The 15,900-nt window shown below is 41.3% G+C and overlaps 1 protein-coding gene across 7 annotated transcripts in view; it reads right to left on the reverse strand.

Moving 5' to 3' along the window:
• Positions 1–2,219: 2,219 nt before the first annotated feature.
• LDB3 (LIM domain binding 3) overlaps positions 2,220–15,900 on the reverse strand; it is a 174,331-nt gene continuing 160,650 nt past the window's right edge. For all 7 annotated transcript variants that reach the window (XM_070945056.1, XM_070945055.1, XM_070945057.1 and 4 more), the window contains 4 exons: positions 14,085–14,265; positions 9,994–10,114; positions 8,612–8,727; positions 2,220–7,736 (listed from right to left, as the gene is read on the reverse strand). In XM_070945056.1, the coding sequence (XP_070801157.1) occupies positions 7,647–7,736; positions 8,612–8,727; positions 9,994–10,114; positions 14,085–14,265 (508 nt within the window). In that variant the 3' untranslated portion in view covers positions 2,220–7,646. The remainder of the gene's footprint in view (positions 7,737–8,611; positions 8,728–9,993; positions 10,115–14,084; positions 14,266–15,900) is intronic.

Raw genomic sequence — 15,900 nt, forward strand, 5'->3', positions numbered from 1 at the left:
TTTATAATAAATTATCCGGTGATGACAAAGAAGGCAGCGGAACAAAATCCAAGGCTTACTAGAGTTTGTGTAATTCTTTCTTATTGTGTGTATGGATTGTTTACATATTTTGACCTTGCTACTGGAAGATTTAAAATTTAATTCTCTGCAGACTTCTGAACTGTCCCTGCCAGCATGAATCTCTTATAATATGTAAAGCTTCTGAAGATATGAACTGCTCGGACAAACAATCTCAAGAAATCACTTGATAAAAAATAGGTAAATTGTAATTTGCCTGTTATAATCTTTTTTTTTTTAAATTTGATTTATATGCCGCCCTTCTCTGGAGATTCAGGGCGGCTTACAATGGGTTAAGCAATAGCCTTCATACTTTTGTATATTTATACAAAGTCAGCTTATTGCCCCCACAAACTGGGTCCTCAATTTACCTACCTTAGAAAGGATGGAAGGCTGAGTCAACCTTGAGCCTGGTGAGATTTGAACTTGCAGTAATTGCAGACAGCTGGTGTTAATCACAATGCTATCAATCTGCTGAGCCACCAGGCTCAGGTTTTGCTTTCCTCAGTGCAATTATTACAGGTAGTCCTCAATTTATAACCAGTCGCTTAGCTTTCAGAGTTGGTGGTTCCTTGATTAGGCCGTTGTTTACTGTTTGATGGTTTGTCTGAGTTGGTAGTTCCTTGATTTGAGGTGTTGTTATAGGTGGGGTGTCAAACTCGATTTCATTGAGGGCCGCATCAGGGTTGTGTTTGACCTCAGGGGGCCAAGGTGGGCATGGCCAGGGTAGATGTGGCCAGCTCGACATCACTCATGTCGGGGGTGCCCCTGGTGACCCGAGTGCTCTGCCAACGAAAATGACTCCCAAGCTCCATTTTCGGCTACCACGACCTCCTGCAACCCTCTGCCAGTGAAAACGGAGCTCGGGAGGGCTGTTTTCACTGGCAGAAGGTTGCAGGAGGCTGTGGCAGCCGAAAACAGAGCTCGGGAGAATAGAATAGAAGAGAATTTTTTATTGGCCAAGTGTGATTGAACACACAAGGAATTTGTTTTTGGTGCATATGCTCTCAGAGTACATAAAAGAAAACATACATCCGTCAAGAATCATAAGGTACAACACTTAATGATAGTCATAGGGTACAAATGATACAAGCAACAAAATTACAGTCATACAGTCATAAGTGGGAGGAGATGGGTGGTGGGAACAATGAGAAGATTAATAGTAGTGCAGACTTAGTAAATAGTTTGACAGTGTTGAGGGAATTATTTGTTTAGCAGAGTGATGGCGTTCGGGAAAAAACTGTTCTTGTGTCTAGTTGTTCTGATTTGCAGTGCCCTATAGCGTCATTTTGAGGGTAGGAGCAATGGTGGGTTGCCCTCGGTTCACACCGGTTCTATAGAACTGGTAGTAAAACCGGTGGGAGGCTCCGCCCACCGACCCCAACGTCATCAAAATGCTTCTGCGCATGTGCAAAAGAGCACGTGCGCGCGCAGCCCCACTGCAAACCTGACAGAGCAAACTGACAGAGCAAGCCCACTACATTCTATCACTGATGATGTTACCTACTTGGGTCATGAAATGTGTGCCAGAAAAACACCAAGATCAGAGAGTACTAAAGCCCCCACAGTTCTCCTCCTCCTCCTCCTCTCAATAAACCCCACTCCCTTCTGTACTGCATTCTAAGATCACCCACAGAATTAGATTTCAAACAGCTTTCCTTCCTTGTAAGAAACTCCACACATTTGTTTACCACCCCACTCCCTGCGAGCACTGATGATAGAACAAGATCAGGGAGAAGACCAGAGGGGGGTTTCAGCAGGTTCTGACCAGTTCTGGAGAACCGGTAGCAGAAATTTTGAGTAATTCAGAGAAGCGGTAGTAAAAATTCTGACTGGCCCTGCCCCCATCTATTCTCTGCCTCCCAAGTCCCAGCTGATCGGGAGGAAATGGGGATTTTGCAGTAACCTTTCCCTGGATTGAGGAGGGAATGGAGATTTTACAGTATCCTTCCCTTGAAGTGGGATGGGAATGGAGATTTTACAGTATCCTTCCCCTGCCATGCCCACCAAGCCACGCCCACCAAGCCATGCCACTCCCACCAAGCCACACCCACAGAACCGGTAGTAAAAATTTTTGAAACCCACCACTTGAGAAGTCCTAACTGAACTGAAAAACATCAGACAAGAAAGGGCTACTTCAGAAAGTATACGAATTTGATGGCTCAGATTCCAAAGAAGATGTTTATTTGACAAAAGTATTTCTGGCTATTGAACATTTTTTTCTTCTCTCACATAAATTCAGGGGGAAAAAAGGTCATACTTTTAAAAAATAGTTTATTAGTGTTGGCACCGATAATCCATGCAAGATATATCAAGTCACACTTCATGAATAAACACACTGTATGCTGAGCAACTGAAACAAAAAAAAAATAAAATACCCAGGGTGATCTGCTTCAAACCTTATTTCAAAGTAAGGTCACTTGTGGTATCGTATCAATATTTCCGTACAGATTTTTTAAAAAAAGAATCAAAGCAAAAGCTTCACATGACTTCAGTAGAAAGCAAATCACTCAATCACAGAGGTTAATAACTTTGTTTAAAAAAATAGCATCTATTAGTGGGACATCTTATCTCACCTGAGTCCCAACATCAATTTTATTTTGTGTTTTAGCACTTAATACAAAGAAAGCTTTAAATAGAGTGTATAACCCAAGCTACTGACCCATGAAGGACCAAAGGTAGGTAGGTAGGTAGGTAGGTAGGTAGATAATAGATAGATAATAGATAGATAGATAGATAGATAGATAGATAGATAGATAGATAGATAGATAGATCAGTGATTAATTGGTTGTGGTAGACTTCCTTTCAGAATTAGGATTTAAGCAAAATGCATTGTCCTAAGACTAAATGGAAGATGGAAGGCCAGCCACAAATTAATCAGAGTTTTGTCACAAAATTCAACAGAATCTGGGTTATGCCCCCAAAATTCTAAACCGTTTTCTGCCCATTTCAGCTAGAGCGAAAATATTAGCTGCAATAAGTAGGATCATGCTTCAGTGGTTCTGTTAGAATAAAACTCCCTTGATTTCAATGGATTTGCTTTTAATCAACGATTAAAAAATCTAAATCATCATTGAGTCGGATGTCACTGATATAACCTATCAAATCTCCTGAATAGGTTAATAGGCAAATTGTATTATTTGGTCATTCACAGGTACAGTATTAGGAAGAAAAAGGCAAAAAAAGTGGAACCAAAGGATAACAAGTTTAGTTTAGCATAAAAAATGGTAATTGTTGTATCTGTCATAAAGATAAATTTGGTAAATTTAGTCTCCCCAGTGTTTCTCCTGCTGCAGAACAATGAATTTACTACTTGTCTAGGACTACTGTTCTATAAAATTTAAAAAAAAGCTTGTTAAGGATAGATGGATGAGATTCTACTCAAATAAAATTTGATCATGAGGAAATATGATCAATGTCAAATATCAACAGCCTTCCCGAATGGAGTAGAGACCTAATCTAGTTTGCTGTAGCAACTTCTCTTTACGTATAAGTTGGGTTGACATAATCAGAAATGAGGAAATGATAAGCCACCTGAGAAAGCCAAGGGAAATCATCAAAACCATAAAAAAAGCGAAAGTTAGAATATTTTGGACATGTGATGCGACACCCAGAAAAATATGGCATACTTCACTTAAGGAAATACTTCCAAAGAAAGATTGAAGGCAAATGAGGCCCAGGCAGAAGAAGAACATCATGGCTTCAAAACCTAAGGGACCGGTTTGGACAAAACTCAACAGCACTTTTTTGTGCAGCTGTTAATAAAAATAGGATCGCCAACATGATTGCCAATGTCCAATGACGGATGTGGCAGAAGAAGAAGAAGAAGAAGAAGAAGGAGAAGGAGAAGGAGAAGGAGAAGAAGAAGAAGAAGAAGAAGAAGAAGAAGAAGAAGAAGAAGAAGAAGAAGAAGAAGAAGAAGAAGAAGAAGAAGAAACAACTTCTCTCATTTTGAGAATAAGAATCAAGCGTGAAATCCAGCAGGTTCTGACAAGTTCTGGAGAACAGGTGGCGGAAATTTTGAGTAGTTTGGCGAACCGGCAAATACCACCTCTGGCTGACCCCAGAGTGGGGAGGGAATGGGGATTTTGCAATATTCTTCCCCCTGGAGTGGGAAGGGAATGGGGATTTTGCAGTATCCTTCCCCTGGAGTGGGGAGGGAATGGAGATTTTGCAGTATCCTTCCCCTAGAATGGGGTTGGAATGGAGATTTTGCAGTATCCTTCCCCTGCCATATCCACCAAGCCACACCATGCCCACCAAGCCATGCCCACAAAACCGGTAGTAAAAAAATTTGAATTCCACCACTGATAAGAATGCATTTTTTTTTTCATAATCTGGCATGGAAAATATATCACAAAAGATCTTTAAATCATGGACTCCTTTCTTTAGAACGATGCTTTGAAATGGTCCAAGGTAAGGGAATACTATTTTGGGGTGCTTGATCCTTAAAGAGGGTTGAATGGCTACACAGTTCCATATCTGCTTTCTCTTCTTGCACATTGGATGGTATTAGCAATAGGTCTATCCCAAAGGAGTTGATAAACATACCCTATCTATAGCAGTGATGGGGTTCGCACCGGTTCTATAGAACTGGTAGTAAAACCGGCGGGAAGCTCCGCCCACTGACCCCGATGTCATCAAAACGCTTCTGCGCGTGCGCAGAAGAGCGCGCGCATGGCCCCACTGCGAACCGGTAGTAAAGGTAAGTAGAACCCACCCCTGATCTATAGCATCAGGATAACCCCTAAAATTTGTTGATGGACTGATCCAATCCTGTGCTATGCCCTCTTTAACTATGGCTTAGTGAATAAATCAGAATGGAATAACCACAATGGGATAGGTTCTCACCACGAGATGTATTAAACTAAAGCAAATCACTTTTATGGCTTAATGCCATGCACGAACGTTTTCAATGAATAATGTTGTGCTGTCTTTGTGCACGAAGCTCACCATCCACAGCTGAATCTGACCACGCTTCTGCTAAGATGCCATAAATGGTATTCCCTCTTGGAGTTACTGATGAACTTAACCAGCCGAAGAGAATTTGAATTAGAATTTAACTCTATACTATGTTGACTCCTCGGATTATAGGGAGCTGTATTGCATTTTGCACTAGGTTACTAGCTTGGATATGTAAGAAAACGAAAGCGTGTCTTTCAGAAAAATAAAAATAAAACATTTGACTGAAATGCCGCAGATTCTTCTCGACATGCTTGTGCCTTCCTTGTTACGTTGACAAGATAAGCAAGAATTAAAGTGCTATAGATGTGCATAAACAAGACTTCTTGTCAACAAGATGTGCATAAACAAGATTTGCTCAATTATCCAAGGCAGGGACTGAACAAGTGTTATATACAGAAAAATAAATATTGTACGGTGTGTTCCATTCTTTGCAGAAGACAAGAGATGAGGGACTGGGCTCAGTCCTGCTTAAGCATTTTAATATCCAATTAATGCCAGTTCATCGATAAAGCATATTTTATTCTTCCACAGGATCCAAAAGGGATCTTAAAATAAAGCATAGAATTTTGAGAAGAAGCCATGGTTATAATGCAGCTTTTATTTTAGCTTTTCGCCTGAATGAGGTCAGGATTCCAGTCAAACAGCAAACGTTATAAAAATCAAACTGCGATCTTCTTCCCTCTTGTTTTTTTTTTTCCCCCAAACGAATAATAAATATTGTACATTGTTTTAAATAAGAAATCATAAGCTTCCATGTTGGAACATATTCTACAGGAGTAAACAGCTTTTATCTTTATGACAGTGTTGCCCATTCAAATGAGCGCCTAACAATGTTGACATAGAATGAGTCCTTCTGTGTCTAAATTTAGGCTGCTTATCTGAGCAGATATAAACCAGTGGTTTCACTGTATATAAACAATTACCTGATGCGAAAGGATTAAATACCCAAATGCCAGCCAGAATAAATACAGACTGCCCAACACAAGAGGACAAAAGCTTCAAAAAGTAAATAATTGCAGAAATCCTAAATAGCATTTGTTCAAAAACTTGAAAAAAAGAAAAAAAAAAAGGAAAACTACTCAAGATTTTGCAGGCTTCTTATTCTTGTAGCAGCAAACACAACCACACTTTAGAGACTCCACCTTTAAAGAATCGCAAGTTTCTCCTTTAAGGTCTGTCCGGTGAATGGCACCAGCTTTAACCAACCAAAAAGTCCCATTCTTGAAAACAAAGAATTTTTTAAAAAATCTGGATATCCTCCCCCGTCTCTATATTTTTTGTAGCTGCAATTATAACGTAGCTTTTCCTAACCATCAACAAAAACTAAATTACCACCTTCCCTATTTACGAGTAAGAGTTTTCCAGCACTCAAAGTAAGTGTTCCTGATGGATTATCCAGCCAAATCCATCAGTTGGCAAAGAGTCTCAAATGGAAAGCAAAGGGTTGACTTCCAGATATCCAAAGACTACAGCTTCTACTACCCGTTGCAAGTAATCTCAACCAAGTTGGAGGGTTTCATCCTTGGGGAAACTTCTTACATATGTGTTTCCCCCATGGTCAGTTGGCTTGAGAGTGACAATGGCACGGTGAACCTACAACCCAATACTTTCTCCTTCCTTCCACAATGGTAGATTTAACTGATTTAACTCTTCACTCTTCCATGCAATCCTTCTCATCATTTTGCCCAACTTTCCTACTAACGATCAGAAGCTCAAGAGCCACACACATCCAGAGTCCTTTGAAAATCATTTTCTAACAGTTCTACACTAGAAGGATGTAGCTAATATAGGAATGAGACTTAGGAAGAGCCATTCACGATTGCTGGGGGGTCTGATATTATCCCCAAAGTTTACCAGCTTGGAAAAAGCATATTTTTTAAATCTAGGAAAACCACACCTATATACAAGAAAACCTGGTAATTAGGGAGAATTACCAGAGGGGTTTTGAGTTGCGTTTGGATTCAAGCTTTGATTGGGTCAGTCCATGGCGTGTTTTTAGTTAATTCTATCTGGCCTACAATATTTTTTTTTAACCTAAAAGTTATGCCACATCTAAGTAGTGTGAAGAAGAGGCATGACGTATAACAATGGAATAGCTCTGTTTGGCTGGGTAAGGAATACTTAATTGATTCGTCATAATGGACTATGACTCTAAATCAGAGGTCTTCAAACTTGGCAGCTTTAAGACTTGTGGACTTCAACTCCCAGGGAGTTGAAGTCCACAAGTCTTAAAGCTGCCAAGTTTGGGGACCCCTGCTCTAAATTACTTTGTGTAATTTGGCACTTTTGAGCTGTATTATAATACTAGGAAAGGATTCTATTTATTATTTTTTTAACAGTAATGGGTTCTACTAGAGTAAGGCTATCCTAAATATGCTTACATAGAAACTGCCCCCTTATTTTGTTCATTTTGCTCAAGCATTTGCAACGCAAGTTGGCTGTCAAGCTATGTATTCACTCTTTTGTGCACCAGAAACAGATCTGCACACACAAAAGCATAATTCAAAGTGTCCATAATTTGTGATCTCCCCTCCTCTATCCTCAAAAATCCATAGTGATCTATATTTTAATCTGTTGGATCAACCACACTTTTTTACTTCGTTATTCCTTTCCTGGATCTTCCTTTAGACGTTGATGGCATGGGCATGTTTCTTGCACAGAGGTTTATCTTTCTTCGAATAAAACGGTTGACCTTCCAAATTGACATGGCAGACCTGCAAACGAAAGATACAGGAAGTTGGAATTGCATCGAAATAATTGAACAACTGGTTCCCTCTAATGACCGGCTGGGTGGGCATGGCCATGGCCATGGTGGGCATGACCAGGGGATGTGACAGGCAGCATTCAGCCTCCTGCACCCCACCTGGGAGCAAAAACAGATGGTGGTGGGTGGATGCACCATCCCCTGCTCCCATTTTGGGCCTAGTAGGCCTCCCCAAAGCCTCCTGGGAGAGAAAATGGGTCATGGGGGGGCACCGCACCCCCCGTGCCCCATTTTGGGCCTAGGAGGCCTCCCTGCACTTACCTGGGAGCCAAAATGGGGCACCTGGCGACTCCTGGAAGGGGTAAGGCAGGGAGGGGCAGGGGCAGCCAGAAATTTAACTACCAGTTCGCCCAAACCGGCCTGAACCAGCTGAATCCCACCATTGGCTGAGCCCCCATTACTGATTCAAACAATGAGAGAAAGAGAGAGATTTGTCTACGTGGTTGATATGACTCCTTCATTCAGTTTCTTTAGAAAATCACCGACTTGCCTCAAGAAACATCCTTTAATACATTGACATTAAACACACAAAACAATTTGGGTTTTGGTGCAATTTGGTTTTGGGTTTTCAGTCATTTCTTTCCAAAATGATCTACCAAACTGAGCACAGATGAAGATGATCCAGATCTACCTCCAAGAAAAAACAGAATATGGTTTCTTCTACACATTTTGGAGAACATGTCATATGATCCCTCATCCCTAGCAGGTTGGATATACCTACAAGGTGTTTTGTTTCATTATGAAGATTCCTGGACCCTCTCTTGGGTATCTATGTTTGTGTGTTACATGTTGTGACCCACCCAGCAGTCTTGGGAAGATACCTACAGCACAAATGAAGCATGTATCATGCCAGGTGTGACCAAGGGCTTCGATGAACTTGTCTCCCGCCTCAACGGGGAAGTCGCATCCGTGACATTTGGTGCTGAATAAGGCAACATAGTCTAGAAGAATATATATCAAAGAGAAAAAATGAGGTTTACGACATAAAGAGTACTACAATAAATATATTAAGTCCTTTCTTGATTTCCGATGATGTCATAGACACACATATGTCGTGTTGGGACAAAAAGACAACAGTATTTTTTTTTAATGCCTTCTTTGATGGGATGCAAAATTGTGGGTTTATTTTTGCTTGCCTTCCTCCTCAACTTTGTGGGAGTTTCTGGAACAGTGTTTGAAATGGGTTGACTTGCCTGGTGTGGCACAATATTTGGAGCATTAGACTAGGAGCAGGAAGAACTAGTTTCGAATCCTGCTTTCTTACAGACGGCAAGGGGTAGGGTGGGGGGGAGAGATCAGCTAGCTGATCTCTCTCTTAGCCTGACCAGCCTTAGAGCATTTCACAGTTGTGAAAGCAAATAAGGATGCATGGAGAACTCGTGGGAAAGAGGGCAAGACTAAACATGATCGGTGAGGCATTCTGACATGAAGCAATGCCAGAGCCCAGGCTGCAAATGCAACCATTTATAGAATGAATATTGTGTATTATAAGCTGCTTCCTCTGCACCAAATATTAGCAATGCTAGCGCAATAATTACCTTTTTAAAAATCTCTAGATTTTTAATTGAAGGACCATTTTTTTCCTTACCTAAATGTATTTTTTTTTTTAAAAAAAATCTCTTTATCTCCTTAGGAATGCTCAATCAGAAGCCATTCGGCTGTTTGCAAAAACGAATCTTTTGCAAACAAAAAAACAGCAACCCCCTAACAAGATTGAGTCTTGAAGGAAATGTCAGGACTAAATCTATAGAAGTTGAAAAAAATTGCAGGAGTAAGAGAGTTGACATATTACTGTCAAGAAAATTGTACGACCACGTCAAAATAGTTTCTGGGAATCAAATTTTCCTCTACTTCACACAGCGTTCCTTGAAAGTGTCTAGTGTGTTAGGACGGTGAACTCAAACTAGCAGTTGCTTTTCAAAGTCACGGCGAACCAAAGAGGACCTCACAAAGCCCAAATGTCCTGCAAATTTGGGAAAAGGGGAAAAGCAGAAGATGAAAAAGAGGAGATGCATGAAAGCACAATGCAGATTTGCCTTTTTGAAGTCACCCCTAAGAGAACATGGCTGAACATGAACACCGTCTGGCAAAGAGTTGCAAGAAGCAAGCATGAACGAAAGCGGTAGAGAAGGAGGGGATTTCCAAGCTTAGGGTGTTTTCTTTGGAAAGCTCCAAGACTATCAACTGACTGAGGAACTTTGTAGCACCTTTCTCACAGTAGGGTTCTCCATCCTCCATGTGGAAGAGGCTGTTTCCAAAGGGCTTCCGACAGGCGGCGCAAACAAAGCAAGTGGTGTGCCAGGTTTGCTTCAAAGCATGCATCACTTCCTGGAAGAGAAAGGAGAAGTGATTTTCCAGAACTGTCTGTTCTGACCTAGGCTTCCTGATGCAGTAAAAAGCACACAATGAGTCCCCCAAAACCCTCTTTTTATTTCAACGGCTGTGAATTCTGTTCATTCACGGCCTGTTCCTTCTCAATCTGTTCATTCACAGATGAATCACAAATAGTTTGTACAGAGTTCGACAGAAGTCTGCCACAGTCCTTCGGGATAAGGCTGATATGCACCCACCTTTATCTCCCTTGTCACGCTGCCAAAGACCTAATTGGCAATTAGCCCTGCAAGGCCACACGGAGCACAGAGTCAAAACGGAGCTTCAGAATTTAAACCGAACAACGTTGCTTCCTGCAAAGGTTCCTGCAAAATGCCTTTGCTCCTCCTTTATGTCTTATGGGAGGGGGCAATCATCTCCAAGCCGTACTCCTGAGTCGTCCCTTTTGTCTTAACTATTATTGTCTTCTGGCAGCTCTGTGCATGTGTGCACTGGGAACAGGCTCCCCCTGTTCCTCTGCCTCGCTGATGTCTGACTCTGGAGGCTCCGGAGGCAGCACATAACTCCCAGATGGTCCTGGACCCCTCTCTGCCTCCGATGCAGAGCCCTTGTCCGAGCCTTCCCCAGACTCCAGGACTGGCCCATGTATTTCCCCAGCTTCCCCACGGTCTGACTCTGCTGCCAGCTGTGCAGGCCGCCGGTGGACCACAACACACAAGAAGTTCTTCAGATGTGGTGGTGCACCTCAACTTCTATCATGTCCAGTGAAGCAGCTGAGCTGCCTATGGTTCATGGAGTTTTCAGGGAGCCCTCAGCTTACAGCCAGAATAGAACCCTATATTTTTGTTGTGAAGCGAGACAATTGTTAATTGAGTTTTGTCCATTTTGCCACCATTGTTAAGTGAATCACTGCATTTGTTAAGTTAGTGACATGGTTGTTAAGTGAATCTGGCTTCCCCGTTGACTTTGTTTATCAGAAGGTCACAAAAGGGGATCACACGACCCCTGGATACTGCAACCATCGTAAATATGAACCAGTTACCAAGCATTTGAATTTCGATCACATGATCACGTGGATACTGCAATGGTTGTAAGTGTGAAAAGCAATCATAAGTCACTTTTTTTCAGCGCCATTGTCATGCCCCAGCATATAACTTTTAAATACTGTTGTTGCTCTCTAGCCCCATCTAGTGGCCGGAGTGACAAATACCAATATATATTGTTTCAAGCTGACCCCACCCCTTGACCCATCAGCCCGCACTCTCAAAACAAGTGCACGCTGGGAAACCAGACTCCATTTTCCTTTAGCATTTAGAGAAGGCAGGCGCACAAAGAAGAATCCATCTTAATCTGTGGCACATGGTCATCCAAGGACAAACCCACATCCCCCACACACAGAGCATCGCTGGTGAGATTTAGATTGCTTGTATTTATTAATTGTTATGTTCAGCAGTAACTCAATAGTGCCTATCTTGTATTTGGTTCTTATTGTATGTATCCCTATTTTCCCCAGTTTCACCATATCCTGTTCTTTCAATAAAGCATCCAGTCTGTTTTATTGGAGGATGGTGGGTTTAGCTGCCTGTCAAGCTGCACACAGATTAATGTGTAGTGATGACAGAATAGCCATTGTAATTTTAAATAGTCACTAAACAAATGGTTGTAAGTGGAGGACTACCTGTACAGTCAAGCACCCCAGGAAAGCATTAGGAAGAGGAAGGTGGTGTGACTTTACTTCAACCTTTAAAGAGTGTGCTTCAGCTGGATGTCTTAATCTAGATGGTATTGGGGATTCAGATCCCCACAGGAGAAAATTTGGGCTGGGAATGCAGTACTGTGTTACGCATTTCCAACTATCCCATAAATGTCTGCTTAAAACACAAAACTGTCAGTTGTGGACGTTTAAGTCATTTCAACACACCACTTTGAAGTAGGCCGATTCAAGGGACCAGGGTAAAATCAGGACTGGGATAATTTGTGTACAGGACTTTGCCGACCACAGCTAATTACCTCTTCTTCTTTTTTTGAAAAAATATATTTTTTAAATTTTTTAAAAACATAAACATAAACTACATCTTTTAAGAACAAAGTCTTGACCCGGTCATGAATAGGTACATTCACTTAAGACTCTTTAACAACTCTTTCCCGAATTTCCTCAATTACATCTTTTAGCATAAAAATCAAAACACAAATTTTTAACAAATATTCTAACATCTTAATCTAAGTATTTACCTTATTATTTTATCACCACAAATCTTAATTTCCAAATAAACATAACTCTAGTTTTATTTCCATTTATAAATCAAATTTCTATCTATCCTCCTTCATCCCTAGAGCCATTTCATCAAGTCTTTAATTCTAAACTCTATTAACTTACACCTAATTTTCTTAAACTTATCATCTATTACACTTTTCATTTTATAGAATCATTTAATTCATCTCGCTTCATTTTGATTATCTTCCAACATATTCTTCTTCACCCCATATCTATTGTTTTAACTAATTTCCAGCATTTTCATATTTAAGCTAGTTTCCAATATACTGGCTAATTACCTCTTGAGCAATTTGTTTATGAGGTCTCTCCTTTCCAGATTTTTTAAAAAAATTTCTAGTTTCCAAGGTATTACCTAATTTAATCCGATGTTCCCTTCTTCTCACATATTCTTGATAAAACCCTGTGATCATTCTTCGTTAACGAGATGTCTCACTGATGAGTCACTGTTAATAAGTCTAATTAACTTGACTGAGTGTTTGCATAGCAACCTAGACGATCAGTTTAAGTTTGCAGGGCATCCTGCTTAGTCTATGGGAAAGTCGATAAAGGAAAAGGGACAGTGTTCAATATCTCGCAACATATGGAAGCCAAGGTCTGACTTGAATCTCAATTAATAAGCAGCAGAGTTTCTTCATTACTAAGCCACAATATATTCTTCTGTCTTTCCTAATAGGTATGGCCAGTGATGGGATTCAAATAATTTAACAAGCGGTTCTCTGCCCTAATGATTTCTTCCAACAACCAGTTCACCAAACTGCTCAGAAAGTTAACAACCGGTTCTCCCGAAGTGGTGCGAACTGGCTGAATCCCACCACTGGGTATGGTCCATGTTTATGGACTGATAGAGATGATAAGACTGTTGTGGCCCGCCAGCTGCCAGTGGAGTTGGCGGCAGACTCAGATGATGAGGAGGTTGGGGAGGAACTTGGGCCAGTTCTGGAGTCTGGGGAAGGGTACGATGGGTGCTCTGTGTTGGATGCAGAGATAGAGCCAGGGCCGTCCGACATTACCCAGCCACCAAAGAGGCAGCTGCCTTTGGAGGCTGATATGAGTGAGGAGGAAGAACAGCTGGGGCCTGTTCCAGAAGTGTGTATGCACAGAGCAGTTAGGAAAGGTAAGCAACGGAGGGCAAGGAGTCGACTCAAGAAGCAAAGCACACATGGACGCTGAATGGCCCCTCCCTGGCTGGGGAATAAATAGAAGGAAAGTGGAGTGGTTGTCGTAGGAGACAACAGTTCGTATTTCTGAACATTTTGTTCATTGTGTTTCGTGCATCAAAGACTGCTTGCCAGAACTTAATTTGCAGCCTTTCGGCTGGGAACTCCAATTATCGCAAGGAACTGATAAGGTCTGTTACTGCAGTTAACTCCTTGAAGGGCTATTGCCTGGACTTTTCGGTGGATGAATGCAATTAATTCACAATAAAGTGGGTTTTTTTTTGTGATTTTGTTTCTTGCTTCTGCTAAGGCTGGGTCAGAACAGACACCTTCTGTGCCCACCGTAACTGAAATTTTGCAACTGGGCTTCAAAAGGGTAGATGACCATTACACAGAAGCAGAGAGCTAGAGTTTTATTTGTCTCTTTAGTGCTCCCCAAGGGTCATTCAAGTTCTTGCAGCCCATATCTGGTAGCTAGACTGTCCCCATAGACATGATTTGGCCAAGATTCCTCCCAGTTGGCTTGTGGACTTACCCCCATGATCTTGGCATGGCATCTGGCACAGGTCGGGGCAAAGAACTGTTCGTAGCAATGCTCACAGTAGACGCTGTTCTGTTCTTCAACGAAGCCCACATCAGCCAGAGAGGTCTTGCAATAAGCACAGTAGAATTCCTCAGGGTGCCAAGAACGACCCATGGCTACCAAGAAGGGCCCTCTGTAAGAATGAATCAAACACATTCTAATATATTGCTCTTCTATCCCTTGCTTTTCTATCGATAAAAATCGATGGTTTAAATTGGATTGGATTTTTTAAAATTTAAATCTGATTTTTTTTATTTAAATTTGATTTTTTTTTATTTTTATCAAATTAATTTTAATAAAATGCTCTTGGAGTAAAAATCTATCTAAAGGTAGTTTTCTGTTTAAGATACATTCATAATTTAGTTTATTCAGCATGAAATGGAGCATCGTTATGTAGCATGAGGCTGTATATTCTGCAATATTGGGACTTTCGGTGAGTCAACAGCCGGTCAGAGGAGGAGCTGCTGCGGGGCAGAGATGACAGCTGTTCTTTAAAAATTATGATTTAAATTGAGTTGATTTAAATCAAGCCTTTTTACTAGTGATTTAATAGCAATAGCAATAGCACTTATATACCGCTTCATAGTGCTTTTACAGCCCTCTCTAAGTGGTTTACAGAGTCAGCCTCTTGCCCCCAACAATCTGGGTCCTCATTTTACCCACCTTGGAAAGGATGGAAGGCTGAGTCAACTTTGAGCCTGGTGAGATTTGAACTGCCGAACTGCAGCTAGCAGTCAGCGGAAGTAGCCTGCAGTACTGCACTCTAACCACTGCGCCCCCTCGGCTCGTGATTTAAATCGGCTTGATTTAAATCAAATCCCCCCTTGTTTCAACGACTCCTAGGAATTAGCTTAGCGAAACCCAGAAAAATCTCCTTAAAGACTAACCAATTCAAAGCTTATTGAGCTAAATTCTGCGATCGAAAGTATAAAATGCCATTTCATTTATACTAATGTGTATAGGAGATGAGCAGGCGGAGCTGGGAAAGTGGAGTTAAGTATGTCATCAGCTTAGAGTCATTACGTTCCCCCAAACGTCACTCCTGAATACCATTCTAATTTGGCCCAATTTAGTGTAGTTGACTAGATTCTTGTGTGTAGGCTTGAATAAATCTTCTGTGCAGCAACCTAATGGATGGTCCCAATTCTTAGCACCTGACGTAGGGGAGAAGCAATTCAGTCTGCATTTGGGGTGAAAAGAAGGGGTAAAAAGTAGAGAGAGGGTCAACTCAATTGAGCCAATGAGTTTTATCAATCACTATTGTTCTGAATAGCCACTGCAGGGTTTCAGAAGGAGGATTCTAGCACAACCAATCACAACCATTCCTTAACAGATTTTATTACTTTTTCCCCAGGAAAAAAACCCTGATACATAGTGGGGAAAAATAGTGGAGTACAAAAGGAGATAATATCAAATAATTCCTTTATAAAATTAATAAGGTGGAGGCACTGCATAAGAAAAGCCATTTCTGGAAGTACCCACTGGGTTTATTTTACATCTATACATAGATACGCTGTCTCTATTTTAGTATAGGTGCCCCTATACTAAATTTACAATAGTCCCCTCTATACCCATTTACAGATCTCATGCCTTCGTGAACAGGTGTCTAATACCTAGGACACTAAGAGCCTTGGTGGCGCAGCAGATTAAAGTGCTATTAAGTACCACCAGCTGCCTGCAATTACTGCAAGTTCGAATCTCACCAGGCTCAAGGTTGACTCAGCCTTCCATCCTTCTGAGGTAGGTAAAATGAGGACCCGGATTGTGG

The sequence above is a fragment of the Pituophis catenifer genome, unplaced genomic scaffold (genome assembly GCF_029215685.1).
Source record: "Pituophis catenifer annectens isolate HBS135680 unplaced genomic scaffold, rPitCat1.0.hap2 SCAF_6, whole genome shotgun sequence".
NCBI classification, from domain to species: Eukaryota; Metazoa; Chordata; class Lepidosauria; order Squamata; family Colubridae; genus Pituophis; species Pituophis catenifer.